The sequence below is a fragment of the Pseudophryne corroboree genome, chromosome 2, assembly GCF_028390025.1.
Source record: "Pseudophryne corroboree isolate aPseCor3 chromosome 2, aPseCor3.hap2, whole genome shotgun sequence".
In the NCBI taxonomy this organism is placed as follows: domain Eukaryota; kingdom Metazoa; phylum Chordata; class Amphibia; order Anura; family Myobatrachidae; genus Pseudophryne; species Pseudophryne corroboree.
The window spans coordinates 312669313-312683884 of record NC_086445.1 but is presented as its reverse complement, the minus strand read 5'-3'; the positions used below and the strand labels follow the sequence as shown (position 1 = coordinate 312683884).

The 14572-nt window shown below is 46.2% G+C and overlaps 1 protein-coding gene across 3 annotated transcripts in view; it reads right to left on the bottom strand.

Moving 5' to 3' along the window:
- The window catches only part of PIBF1 (progesterone immunomodulatory binding factor 1), a 504884-nt gene that overhangs the window by 262039 nt on the left and 228273 nt on the right, over positions 1–14572 (bottom strand). For all 3 annotated transcript variants that reach the window (XM_063952932.1, XM_063952931.1, XM_063952930.1), the window contains one exon: positions 5643–5808. In XM_063952932.1, coding sequence (XP_063809002.1) covers positions 5643–5808 — 166 coding nt within the window. The remainder of the gene's footprint in view (positions 1–5642; positions 5809–14572) is intronic.

The window sequence follows — 14572 nt, the reverse complement described above, 5'->3', positions numbered from 1 at the left end:
TTGGTAAAGCAGACTTCAGGAACTTGTGAGGGGAAGACGTCTCGAATTTCCAATGTACACCTGGGATACTACGTGTAGGATCCAGGAGTCCACTTGCGAGTGAGCCCACTGCGTGCTGAAACTCTTGAGATGACCCCCCACCGCACCTGAGTCCGCTTGTATGGCCCCAGCGTCATGCTGCGGACTTGGCAGAAGCTGTGGAGGACTTCTGTTCCTGGGAATGGGCTGCCTGCTGCAGTCTTCTTCCCTTTCCTCTAACCCTGGGCAGATATGACTGGCCTTTTGCCCGCCTGCCTTTATGGGTACGAAAGGACTGAGACTGAAAAGACTGTGTCCTTTTCTGCTGAGATGTGACTTGGGGTAACAAAAGTGGATTTTCCAGCTGTTGCCATGGCCACCAGGTCCGATGGACCGCCCCTTTATACGGCAATACTTCCATGTGCCGTCTGGAATCTGCATCACCTGACCACTGTCGTGTCTATAAACATCGTCTGGCAGATATGGACATCACATCTACTCTTGATGCCAGAATGCAAATATCCCTCTGCGCATCTCGCATATATAGAAATGCATCCTTAAAATGCTCTATAGTCAATAAAATATTGTTCCTGTCAAGGGTATCAATATTTTCAGTCAGGAAATCCGACCAAGCCCCCCCAGCGCTGCACATCCAGGCTGAGGCGATTGCTGGTCGTAGTATAACACCAGTATGTGTGTATATACTTTTTAGGATATTTTTCAGCTTCCTATCAGCTGGCTCTTTGAGGGCGGCCGTATCTGGAGACGGTAACGCCACTTGTTTTTATAAGCGTGTGAGCGCCTTATCCACCCTAAGGTGTGTTTCCCAACTCGCCCTCACTTCTGGCGGGAAAGGGTATACCTCCAATAATTTTCTATCGGAGGAAACCCACGTATCATCACACACTTTAATTTATCTGATTCAGGAAAAACTACAAGTAGATTATTCCCACCCTACATAATACCCTTATTTGTGGTACTTGTAGTATCAGAAATATGTAACACCTCCTTCATTGCCCTTAACATGTAACGTGTGGCCCTAAAGGAAAAAACGTTTGTTTCTTCACCGTCGACACTGAAGTCAGTGTCCGTGTGAGGTAAATGGGCGTTTTTACAAGCCCCTGACGGTGTCTGAGACGCCTGGACAGGTACTAATTTGTTTGCCGGCCGTCTCATGTCGTCAACCGACCTTGCATCGTGTTGACATTATCACGTAATTCCTAAATAAGCCATCCATTCCGGTGTCAACTCCCTAGAGAGTGACATCACCAATACAGGCAATTTGCTCCGCCTCCTCACCAACATCGTCCTCCTACATGTCGACACACACGTACCGACACACAGCACACACACAGGGAATGCTCTGATAGAGGACAGGACCCCACTAGCCCTTTGGGGAGACAGAGGGAGAGTTTGCCAGCACACACCAAAAACGCTATAATTATACAGGGACAACCCCTTATACAAGTGTTTTCCCTTATAGCATTTTCACATATGTAATCATATCGCCAAATAAGTGCCCCCCCTCTCTGTTTTAACCCTGTTTCTGTAGTGCAGTGCAGGGGAGAGCCTGGGAGCCTTCCTCACAGCAGAGCTGAGCAGGAAAATGGCGCCGTGTGCTGAGGAGAATAGGCCCCGCCCCCTAAAACGGCGGGCTCTTCTCCCGGAGTTTGTGAGATCTGGCAGGGGTTAAATACATCCATATAGCCTCAAGGGCTATATGTGATGTATTTTAGCCATAAAAAAAAGGTATAATACATTGCTGCCCAGGGCGCCCCCCCCAGCGCCCTGCACCCTCAGTGACCGCTGGTATGAAGTGTGCTGACAACAATGGCGCACAGCTGCAGTGCTGTGCGCTACCTTATGAAGACTGAAAGTCTTCTGCCGCCTGTTTCTGGACCTCTGGACCTCTTCAACTTCGGCATCTGCAAGGGGGGTCGGCGGCACGGCTCCGGGACGAACCCCAGGGTGAGACCTGTGTTCCGACTCCCTCTGGAGCTAATGGTGTCCAGTAGCCTAAGAAGCAAATCCATCCTGCACGCAGGTGAGTTTACTTCTCTCCCCTAAGTCCCTCGTAGCAGTGAGCCTGTTGCCAGCAGGACTCACTGAAAATAAAAAACCTAACTTAAACTTTTATTCTAAGCAGCTCAGGAGAGCCACCTAGATTGCACCCTTCTCGGCCGGGCACAAAGATCTAACTGAGGCTTGGAGGAGGGTCATAGGGGGAGGAGCCAGTGCACACCACCTGATCCTAAAGCTTTTATTATTGTGCCCTGTCTCCTGCGGAGCCGCTAAACCCCATGGTCCTGACGGAGTCCCCAGCATCCACTTAGGACGTTAGATAAATATTATTTATATATTTTATAAAATTTTTTTTTTTTTTTATTGCTGGAACGGTAAAATCCTTTAAAAAAATGGCGTGGGGTCCCCCCTCCAAAGCATAACCAGCCTCGGGCTCTTCGAGATGGTCCTGGTTCTAAAAATGCGGGGAAAAAATTGACAGGGGATCCCCCGTATTTTTAAAACCAGCACCGGGCTCTGCGCCTGGTGCTGGTGCAAAAAATACGGGGGACAAAACGAGCAGGGGTCCCCCGTATTTTTCACACCAGCATCGGGCTCCACTAGCTGGACAGATAATGCCACAGCCGGGGGTCACTTTTATGCCGTGCCCTGCGGCCGTGGCATTAAATATCCAACTAGTCACCCCTGGCCGGGGTACCCTGGGGGAGTGGGGACCCCTTCAATCAAGGGGTCCCCCCCCCAGCCACCCAAGGGCCAGGGGTGAAGCCCGAGGCTGTCCCCCCCCCATCCAATGGGCTGCGGATGGGGGGGCTGAGAGCCTTTTGTGATAATGAAAAGAATATTGTTTTTTCCAGCAGTACTACAAGTCCCAGCAAGCCTCCCCCGCAAGCTGGTACTTGGAGAACCACAAGTACCAGCATGCGGGAGAAAAACGGGCCCGCTGGTACCTGTAGTACTACTGGAAAAAAAATACCCAAATAAAAACAGGACACACACACCGTGACAGTAAAACTTTATTTCATACGTCGACACACACATACTTACCTAAGTTCACACGCCGACATCGGTCCTCTTCTCCATGTAGAATCCACGGATACCTGAAAATAAAAGATCAATATACTCACCTCAGCCATGGTCCAGAGATACATCCACGTACTTGGCAAAAAAAGAAAACGAACACACGGGCCACCGGACTGAAAGGGGTCCCATGCTGACACATGAGACCCCTTTCCACGAATGAGACCTGTCAGTGACAGCTGTCACACAAAGGTCTCTAAAGCCAATCAGGAAGCGCAACTTCGTTGCGCTCACCTGATTGGCTGTGCGCTGTCTGAACTCAGACAGCGCATCGCACAGCCCCGTCCATTATATTCAATGGTGGGAATTTAGCGGCTAGCGGTGAGGTCACCCGCCGGTCAGCGGCTGACCGCGGGTAACCCCACCGCAGACAGCAAAGTTCCCACCATTGAAACTAATGGAGCTGCTTTGCGATGCGCTGTCACAGCACAGACAGCGCACAGCCAATCAGGTGAGCGCCACGGAAGTAGCGCTTCCTGATTGGCTGAAGGGACTTCAGTGACAGGAGTCACGTGATGTCCCGGCATTCGGGAGAAAGGGGTCTGATGTGAAAGCATGGGACCCCTTTCAGTACGGCATGGAGCGGGTGTTCGGTTTGTTTTTTTAACAAGTACGTGGATTTATCTGGACGTGGATGTACCTCTGGACGCTGGAAGGTGAGTAGAATTTTTTCACAGGTACCCTCGGATCGTCGGAGACCGTGGCAGTCGGCGTGTCAACATAGGTAAGTGTGTGTGTGTCGGTAGTGTGTAATAAAGTTTTACTATCAAGGTGTCTGTGTACTGTTTTTATTTGGGTATTTTTTCCCCAGTAGTACTACAGGTACCAGCGGGCCCGTTTTTCTCCCGCATGCTGGCACTTGTGGTTCTCCAAGTACCAGCTTGCGGGGGAGGCTTGCTGGGACTTGTAGTACTACTGGAAAAAACAATATCTTTTTATTATCACAAAAGGCTATCAGCCCCCCCATCCGCAGCCCATTGGATGGGGGGGTCAGCCTCGGGCTTCACCCCTGGCCCTTGGGTGGCTGGGGGGGGGACCCCTTGATTGAAGGGGTCCCCACTCCCCCAGGGTACCCCAGCCAGGGGTGACTAGTTGGGTAGTTAATGCCACGGCCGCAGGGCACGGCATAAAAGTGACCCCCGGCTGTGGCATTATCTGTCCAGCTAGTGGAGCCCGATGCTGGTGTTAAAAATACGGGGGACCCCTACTCTTTTTGTCCCCCATATTTTTGGCACCAGCACCAGGCGCAGAGCCCGGTGCTGGTTTTAAAAATACGGGGGATCCCTGCCCAATTTTTCCCCGCATTTTTAGAACCAGGACCAGCTCGAAGAGCCCGAGGCTGGTTATGCTTTGGAGGGGGGACCCCACGCCATTTTTTTTTCAGGCTTTTTCCCGTTTTTTAAAATCGCGGCAAAATCCGCCAAATCGGACGATTTTCGCCCGCGGGACTGTCGAATCCGTTTTGCATTGAATATGGTGAATTCCGGCAGCCACCTGCCAGAATTCACCTGTCGAATTGTGTCGAATTTAAAAACTGCGATAATTTGCCGCGATTCGCCGTGAATTGCATATACCCCTATGTCTGTGAACAAAGTCGTTCACAGACAAATCAGGTCGGCCCTGCAGCACAGACGAGGCAGATATATTTTGCGCTATTTGTACGGCTGACCCACTGACCGTCCCATAGGCCGGCCGCAAGAACCGTCAACAATGACACAGTTGGGCGCTCAAAATCAAATTCCCGACGAGCTGCGAAGCCTGGCCAAACTACCTAGCCTAACAGGACTTTACATGCAACTTTGGAAGACAATAGTACACAGCATTTGATGTTAACAAAACTGATTTGAAACAGATATTTATGATGATCAAATCTGTTTGGTGAGAAATTCACACTTCAACGTAGCTTCTTTTTTTTACTATGTTCATAGAAATGTTTATTTTATGTAGGTTATCATGAAATATTAATGATGTATAATTGTGGCATTTAAACAAAATCCACTAAATTCTAAATCCAGAGCCTGTCATTAAAAATACAATATTTGTATGCACTGTATGTAATTATTAATATTTGCACAAGTTTCACACCAAAATCATCAGCTACAAAATCTATATAAAAAAAGGTTTCCCAGACCACTGACATGTTTAAACATACACTGACTCGTTTTGAACATTTGCAATATAATATAATTTTATATATATATATATATATATATATATATATATTTATTTGTGACATGTCAGCTAATGTGCTCAAGTTAAGCAATGAGATGTTCCCATCAGGAGAGGGCAAAACATGCAGGTAGATGAGTAAGGAGGTGAAGCAAGGACAGAAAATAACGCAATACATTAAGATGATTGAGTGAATGCCCCAGATACAAGAATACGAAGTCTTATCCTATCATCATCTTGTGACAATAACAAGTGCTTAGAGAAATGGATGGTATGTTGTGGATAGGCATCTATAGATAACAATGTAAACTGGAATTATGTAATAGTCTATACAACGCTCAGTCTGTACTCTGTACCTCTAGCTTCTTCTGATACTTCTCACATTCCAGCTGGCACTTCTGTAGGTTTTCGTTGGTCTCCTCCAACACCATGTGAGCACGTTCAGCCTCGAAAGACTTAAGCTTTGCTTGATGAAGAAGTTCAGATGCTTTGCTCTCTGTGCCCATCTGTAATTGTCTATACCTAAAAAGAAGTAGTAAAATCACTGGGGATTTGTCATTAGCCCACATAAGAAGTTTAAAAACACTGGAGAATATAACAGAAGTGATTCATAATAATATTCTATTGACACAGACATGTTTAAAGAAGACAAACATCAGTGGTCAGCAATATGATGTATTTCCATGGACTTGCTGGACTCAACAGGGACACAGTTCACAATTCTAATGAATAATTCCATGCACACATTCTGTGATTGCATACCCAGAAAAGTATTTGTTTGTTCACGCTCTAAGCAGAACTTAAACTCAATTTAAATATGCCACACTGATCCATCAAGTCAAATTAATTTGCAATTGTTCCTTAATGAAAAAAGGAGAGTTATGTTAGACTTACCATGGTTAACTCTTTCTGCAAGGGAAAACATTGGGGTGTAGAGCGGGATCTTGATCCAGAGGCACCATCAGGCAAAGCTTTGACTATCCCAGGATGCACTGGGGCCTCCTCTATAACCCCGCCTCCAGACACTCAGAGCTCAGTTTTGTTAACCAGTCCAATGCAGGAGCATGTAAAATCTCACGTCAGGAGAGGGTACCAGCGGCTAGTGCCATACAACCCAAAGAAACTAGGTGCGTCAGGGTGGACGCCCTGTGGAACCCAATGTACCTCGCAGGAAGACAGTTAACCATGGTAAGTCTACTATAACTCTCCTTTTCTGTAGTGGGGTAGACTGTGTTCCACAGGGAAAACATCGGGGATGTCCTAAAGCAGTTCCTCAAGGGAGAGGATCTGCCCTAGAGGGTAAGAGAACCCGGCGTCCAAAGGAAGCATTCTAGGAGGCGGTAGTATCAAAGGCATAGAACCTAATGAACGTGTTCACTGAGGACCACGTAGCCGCCTTGCACAATTGTTCTGGGGACGCGCCACAGCGGGCCGTCCAAGAAGGTCCAACAGACCGAGTAGAATGGGTTTTAACTGCAGCAGGAGCTGGGAGTCCAGCCTGCGCATAGGCATGTGCAATCATCATTTTAATCCATCTGGCCAAGGTTTGCTTATTCACAGGCCAGCCATGTTTGTGAAAACCAAACAGTACAAAAAGGGAATCTGACTTCCTGATGGAGGCAGTCTTCTCCACATAGACACGGAGAGCCCTAGCCACATCCAAAGAACGTTCTTTGGGAGACGAATCCAAAGAGACAAAGGCCGGAACCACAATCTCTTGGTTAAGGTGAAAAGATGACACCACCTTAGGAAAATAACTGGGGCGAGTTCGTAGAACCGCACGGTCCCGGTGGAATATGAGAAAGGGTGGACGACAGGACAAAGTGCCTAAGTCCAACACCCGGCTTGCAGAAGCAATGGCCAGCAAGAACAGGACCTTGGCGGTGAGCCATTTAAGGTCCACCGATTCAAGAGAATCAAATGGAGGACTCTTGCAGAGCATTCAGTACAACAGACAAATCCCATGGAGCCACAGGAGGGACATAGGGAGGCTGAAGCCGAATAACGCCCTGAATTAATGTCTGAACAACAGGTATCGAGGCAATTTTTCTCTGAAACCAAACAGACAAGGCAGGTTATATGAACCTTGAGGGAGGCTAGACGAAGACCTAAATCCAGGCCTCTTTGCAGAAAAGCCAGTATTCTGGAAGTTCTGAATCCATGGATATCCTAATTCTTCGCAGCACACCAGGTGAAGTAAGAATTCCAAACCCTGTAATAAATCCGGGTAGTGGCCAGTTTGCAGACTTAAAACATTGTTTGAATAATCGCCTCTGAAAATCCTTTGGCTCTCAGGAGTGATGCTTCAAGAGCGACGCCGTCAAAGCCAGTCTGGCCAGGTCTGGGTAGAGACAAGGTCCCTGTACGAGGAGGTCTGTTCATTGAGGGAGTAGAAGGGGACGCCCCGTCGATAGACCCTGCAGGTCTAAGAACCAATGCCTTCTGGGCCACGCTGGAGCGACTAGAAGCAGCATTCCTCCTTCCTGTTTGAACTTCCGTAGAACTCTGGACAGGAGTGACCCTGGAGGGAACACGTAAGGCAGCCGAAAGTTCCATGGAATCGCCAGTGCATCCACGAACGCTGCTTGAGGATTCCTTGTCCTTGATCTGAAGACTGGAACCTTGCCAATAGGGGCGCTAGTACACCCGACCTGTACTCCTATGTCCTGGTGGATATAGTAGGGTCCCTGCTCGGTGACCGTGTCCACGCCAGCGTCACAGTTCATCTCCCTAGACTGCGACCAGGAAAGCCATTTAGTGGCAGGTTCCACCTTGGAGACTCTCTTTCAAGCTCTGACTGCCCTATGCTGGAGTGCACCATCGGTACTATGGAGCCTTAAGCTTTATCAGGGCAGCCCAGTTCAGCCCACATGTTAGGTGATGTGCTGCCTGCAGGCACCACTCGAAACTGAGCTCTCAGTGCCTGGAAGCAGGGTTATAGAGGAGGCCCCAATGCATCCTGGGACAGTCAAAGCTTTGCCTGATGTTGCCTCTGGATCAAGATCCCGCTCTACACCCCAATGTTTTCCCCGTGGAACACAGTGTACATCGCTGCAGAAATAATACTTAAAGGAGCAAAAAAGGCCACTAGTAAAAATCTGAAGGCCAACAAGTACTGAAGTCTAATCTAAAGTAGAGTTTGAGAAAATCTCACGTCCACCCCCATACTTGCATACTTTAACTCATGCCCATAGAGGAGTTGCAGCTGGGCACTGAGGGGCTGGACTTGGTGCTTTTGTCATTAAGCCCCGCTCCAACTGTGGCTTAATCCTGCAAATCGCAGATCTTAGAAGAGGAGGTGGGGTTAAAATGATGCATTATGCATCATAATGGTCCTGCCCCCCTCCACATGATCTGTGCATCCAGGTATTATTTATCCAATCCCTACAACTTCATTCAAAAACGGTCAGAACGTGGAAGATCAACCACTCTCCAGGGGTCTGGAAAACTACTTGAAAAATTATTAGTCTCCTGTTCCTCCTGGGAGAGTATGTAAGTGTGCAGAGGGTATACATGCAACATGGTCCTGCACTGGTCAACAGCTCTTCCCCTTCTCAGTATAGGCCCTTGAATATGTTCATCCTCAGGCCCACATGGCCCTTAATCTAGCCCTGCATAAACAAGTAATGATGAAATGGTGATCAGAAAAATGAAAGTTCTTTGTGGCCGGAGAGACCCCAGCCCACGTGGACAATGGCGGTGTGGCACTGAAGGGGTTAACCCTCAGTGACCAGTGCCATATTCAAGGACAATGGGCGCTTGGCGCCACTTTTAAACTGTGCACTGGTGCTAAACGCCATCTTTAAATGTAGTGTGGGTGCAAGGCACCGGGTATTTAAAAATATATTTACTACTGTGTTTTCACCAATGTTATATTTAATGCAAATGCCAGCACTTAAAAGGAATGTGTAAGCTGTGTTGGTTTTAAAATGCACTTACTATAGATGTCTGAATAATCATCTCCTGTCAGTAGGAAGTGGCATGATAATGGCCCTGTCCTAGCAGAGAGGTGTGAATGACAAAACCTTTTGATGTGTAAAGATGCTAATCACGGGGTCTATGGGCTTGGAACCTGTTTCATGTAATGATTTAATTGATATACGAACCCTGAATGGCAGATGCAGGAAGGAAGACTGTTTGTTGGTATTGTAGCCTTTCCTGTTGTAATCTCAAACACTGGGTTTGCCTGGAGATGTGAATGACCAGAAACATTTGTATTTTGAAGCTATGTGATAAATTTATCAATAGTGAATGTTAATCTGATACCAAACGTTGTCTGGGTGACAGGAAGGAGGATATTGTTTTATTGCACTTCTCCTTTTGAAATGTAATTTATTTATTGGTATTTTGTAAAATAACCTGATTGGTTGGAGAAGACAGGGAGGACATGACCCCCCTGTGGCACTGTGTGGAAAATTGACATAAAAAGGAGGCCTGTGTGCCTCCAGGTTCTATTGTACCATCTTTATTCTGCTGAAACATCTGATTGTATGCTGTTGCCCCTAGCAATACGGAGGAGCCTTTTTAAAGGTTATTATTGAGCAAATAAACATCATTGCCTCAAGAAGATTGCTTCATCTTGTGACCTACAGGGTTATGCCAAACCTAGCCCCGTCCTCCGGCTGTCCAGGGAAGCACCTAACGTCTCCAAGTTCCGCCAGCTACCGGTAGAGGCCTAGCAAGTGGCTAGTGGGGATTCGTCAACACCACACAGGTGTGGTAAGGCAGTGCGTCGGCACATACAGAGCAGAACCGTGGTTCCAAACGCCACGGCAGGTTAGGAGTTTGGTGGTGGCAGCATAAACCCGCCCACAACGCAGTGGGTGGAGTCAGTAACAGGCGGTTACTGACGGTAAGCGGGAATCCCCTATGTGGTCAGGCCTCGTGTGACCTAACCTTCCAATCTGTGCGCAGGAGACGGGACGCGAAAGTGGCGAGTGCTTTCGTACGGGACCGTCCTGTCACATCCTTATTCTACTATTTTTTCCCCAACGGGATCGGCCCCCTGATATCTGCTTGCCCCTGTGCAAGCAGATATCATCACCTGATTCATCTCACTTTCCTCTTCATACACGCTATTAGGAAAGACTGCGTCCACCTTCTCTCAGCTTTATCTTTTGGCTCAAATATGCCAGGCCTGCACACTAGTATGACCAGGTAACATATCCTTGCTACTGTATTGTTATTCAGTGGGTATAACACATTAATTAGAGAACTTTGGGAGTAGCTAAGATTCTTTAGTAATGGAGACAAAAGCCCTGGCACTTCAAACAAGGACAAACTTTTCAAGATGGCTAGTAGAATATATAAGCAATATAGGAACATTTATACCTAATCTTGTATTACTTTATTTTGCATTAAACAAATGCAAAAAAGGGAAATAGCTGTAATGTTATTTTATGGCTTTGTTTCCAATATAAATACGTTCAGAACACTTTTTTAAAATATGCTCATATAATATTTATTAGCTATAAGACCAGAGTAAGTATTGGAAAATGTAAAAGAAATATAACATCACAGGAATAGCATGTTATGTAATACTGGGCAATCTTGAAGGCAATAATATTTATTGAATATAGCTGCGAGGAGGGTTCAGCAGGTGGCATGCTAGAAACTGGCAGTGAAATGAATGATAGTGTCCAGTCAACTGCATGCAAGGTAGAGCTAAGCTCCCTGGCTGCACTGTGAACAGTACTTTCCTCATTGTACTACAATTTACAGCTCCACACATTAAAAAAAAAAAAAAAAACCATAAAGAAAGAAAAATATGTCAAAACCATCTTTTATATCCGGAGAAGTATTTATGAGGGCATTATGAGTCAGTCAGCGTGTCTGAGGGGGCAAAAAGGGAAGGGGGGGGGGGGGGGTAGTGTCTTTTTGATGGGTAGAATTTCCTTGTAACCAAGTTAAGAACAATTGATTATGTAACACTTCACAAGTCTCTACACAAACATCTACCTTTTTTTCCAGTTGTTATACTTCCGTGTTGGTTGGTACAAAACGTACTGTAACATATTTCCCTAGAAATCAGTATATACTGATCTGAATGCAAGCTCCTCAGTGGTAAATCATGTATATATTCATAGTAGGCCCATGAAAATGACATGTTTATTATCTCACAATTTAAATTATTATACGTTTCCAGTTTTTCAAATTGTTAGATATGGCCTAAACAGTTATGTATGGAGATGTATATTCGCACAATAAAATACAGGCCAGATAATGAGCTTTTACATTTTTCTTTAATACTGTAAAGTATTCTAGTATATTTAAGTGAATCATAATGTCAGATAACGGACCTTATGGACATATACACAGTGCTATTTTTCAGCAGGAACTCAGTTGCTGAACCTCTCATTAAATATGACACAATCAGGAACTGGGTTCCTAAACCTTTCCTTGGCCAAAATGTATTTACCATAAGATAAGTTTTATTTGAATGTCCATTTTGAGTGTCTTCTTTTCTAAAAATTATCTATCACTTTTTTTTTTAATAGCTCCACCTTCAGACCTGTAGTTCCTGAAGCTATCTTTCTAGAAAAATAGTACTGAATATTACAGATGTGTGGGTTTGGATTTACCCGGGTCTCAAAACGGCATCTTATTGGCTCTTGGATGTCACGTGTTTTGGATAGCTAATAAGAAAAATCGGGATAAATCCAAACTTCGATTAATCTTGGCGTTAAGGACAAAGTAAATCCCAACTCACACATCTCTACTGCATATACATATTGCAACCACAAGAGACAAAATGTAATACTAGAAATGTCTCGCCCTGTCAGAATCTTCAGCTTAGTCCCTTCATACATTTATTGCAAGATTTTCAGACTTGCTATCCATCACTCTTTCCAAATTACTCTACTTGAGCAGATTTGTAAGAAGTAATTGGAACATATTGCTCCATCTTTTTAATTTATAATTAAGCATTATCCAAAAAGACTATTGACTGTGATATCTACAAGAGGTGGTTCAAAACCTATTAAGCGATTTCATGTTGCCATTTTCTCCTACTTTACTTGTATTATGTTATCGTTCACAAGTTGATTTTTTTGTTGGTAGAATACATACTAGTCATAAATTTTTTAAAAAATAAGATTTTACTCACCGGTAAATCTATTTCTCGTAGTCCGTAGTGGATGCTGGGAACTCCGTAAGGACCATGGGGAATAGACGGGCTCCGCAGGAGACTGGGCACTCTATAAGATAGATTTGGTACTATCTGGTGTGCACTGGCTCCTCCCTCTATGCCCCTCCTCCAGACCTCAGTTAGGATACTGTGCCCGGAAGAGCTGACACAAGGAAGGATTTTGAATCCCGGGTAAGACTCATACCAGCCACACCAATCACACCGTATAACTCGTGATACTATACCCAGTTAACAGTATGAAATATAACAGAGCCTCTCAACAGATGGCTCAACAATAACCCTTTAGTTAGGCAATAACTATATACAAGTATTGCAGACAATCCGCACTTGGGATGGGCGCCCAGCATCCACTACGGACTACGAGAAATAGATTTACCGGTGAGTAAAATCTTATTTTCTCTGACGTCCTAGTGGATGCTGGGAACTCCGTAAGGACCATGGGGATTATACCAAAGCTCCCACACGGGCGGGAGAGTGCGGATGACTATGCAGCACCGAATGAGAGAACTCAAGGTGCTCCTCAGCCAGGGTATCAAATTTGTAGAATTTAGCAAACGTGTTTGCCCCTGACCAAGTTGCAGCTCGGCAAAGTTGTAAAGCCGAGACCCCTCGGGCAGCTGCCCAAGATGAGCCCCCTTCCTCGTGGAATGGGCTTTCACTGATTTAGGATGCGGCAATCCAGCCGCAGAATGCTCCAGCTGAATTGTGCTACAAATTCAGCAAGCAATAGTCTGCTTAGAAGCAGGAGCACCAATTTTGTTGGGTGCCTACAGGATAAGAAGCGAGTCAGTTTTCCTGACTCCAGCCGTCCTGGAAATATAATTTTTTAAGGCCCTGACTACGTCCAGTAACTTGGAATCTTCCAAGTCCATAGTAGCCGCAGGCACTACAATAAGTTCAAGTTAAAAGCTGATACCACCTTAGGGAGAAACTGGGGACGAGTCCTCAATTCTGCCCTATCCATATGGAAAATCAGATAAGGGCTTTTACATGACAAAGCCGCCAATTTTGACACACGCCTGGCCGAAGCCAAGGCCAATAACATGACCACTTTTCACGTGAGATATTTCAGATCCACAGTTTTAAGTGGCTCAAACCAATGTGATTTCAGGAAACTCAACACCACGTTGAGATCCCACGGTGCCACAGGAGGCACAAAAGGGGGCTGAATATGTAGCACTCCCTTTACAAAAGTCTGAACTTCAGGCAGTGAAGCCAGTTCTTTCTGGAGGAAAATCGACAGAGCCGAAATCTGGACCTTAATGGAACCCAATTTTAGGCCCATAGTCACTCCCGACTGTAGGAAGTGCAGAAAACGACCCAGCTGAAATTCCTGTTGGGGCCTTCCTGGCCTCACACCATTTAACATATTTTCGCCAAATACGGTGATAATGGTTTGCGGTTACTTCTTTCCTGGCTTTTATCAGCGTAGGAATGACTTCCTCCGGAATGCCCTTTTGCTTTAGGATCCGGAATTCAACCGCCATGCCGTCCAACGCAGCCGCGGTAAGTCTTGGAACAGACAGGGCCCCTGCTGTAGCAGATCCTGTCTGAGCGGTAGAGGCCATGGGTCCTCTGATATTATTTCTGTAAGTTCTGGGTACCAAGCTCTTCTTGGCCCATCCGGAACCACGAGTATCGTTCTTCCTCCTCGTTTTCTTATTATTCTCAGTACCCTTGGTATGAGAGGCAGAGGAGGGAATACATAAACCGACTGGTACACCCACGATGTCACTAGAGCGTCCACAGCTATTGCCTGAGGGTCCCTTGACCTGGCGCAATATCTAGTTTTTTGTTTAGGCGGGACGCCATCATGTCCACCTGTGGCCTTTCCCAACGGTTTACCAACAGTTGGAAGACTTCTGGATGAAGTCCCCACTCTCCCGGGTGTCGGTCGTGTCTGCTGAGGAAGCCTGCTTCCCAGTTGTCCACTCCCGGAATGAACACTGCTGACAGTGCTAAGACGTGATTTTCCGCCCATCGGAGAATCCTTGTGGCTTCTGCCATCGCCATCCTGCTTCTTGTGCCGCCCTGTCGGTTTACATGGGCGACTGCCGTGATGTTGTCTGATTGGATCAGTACAGGCTGGTTTTGAAGCAGAGGCCTTGCCAGACTTAGGGCATTGTAAATGGCACTCAG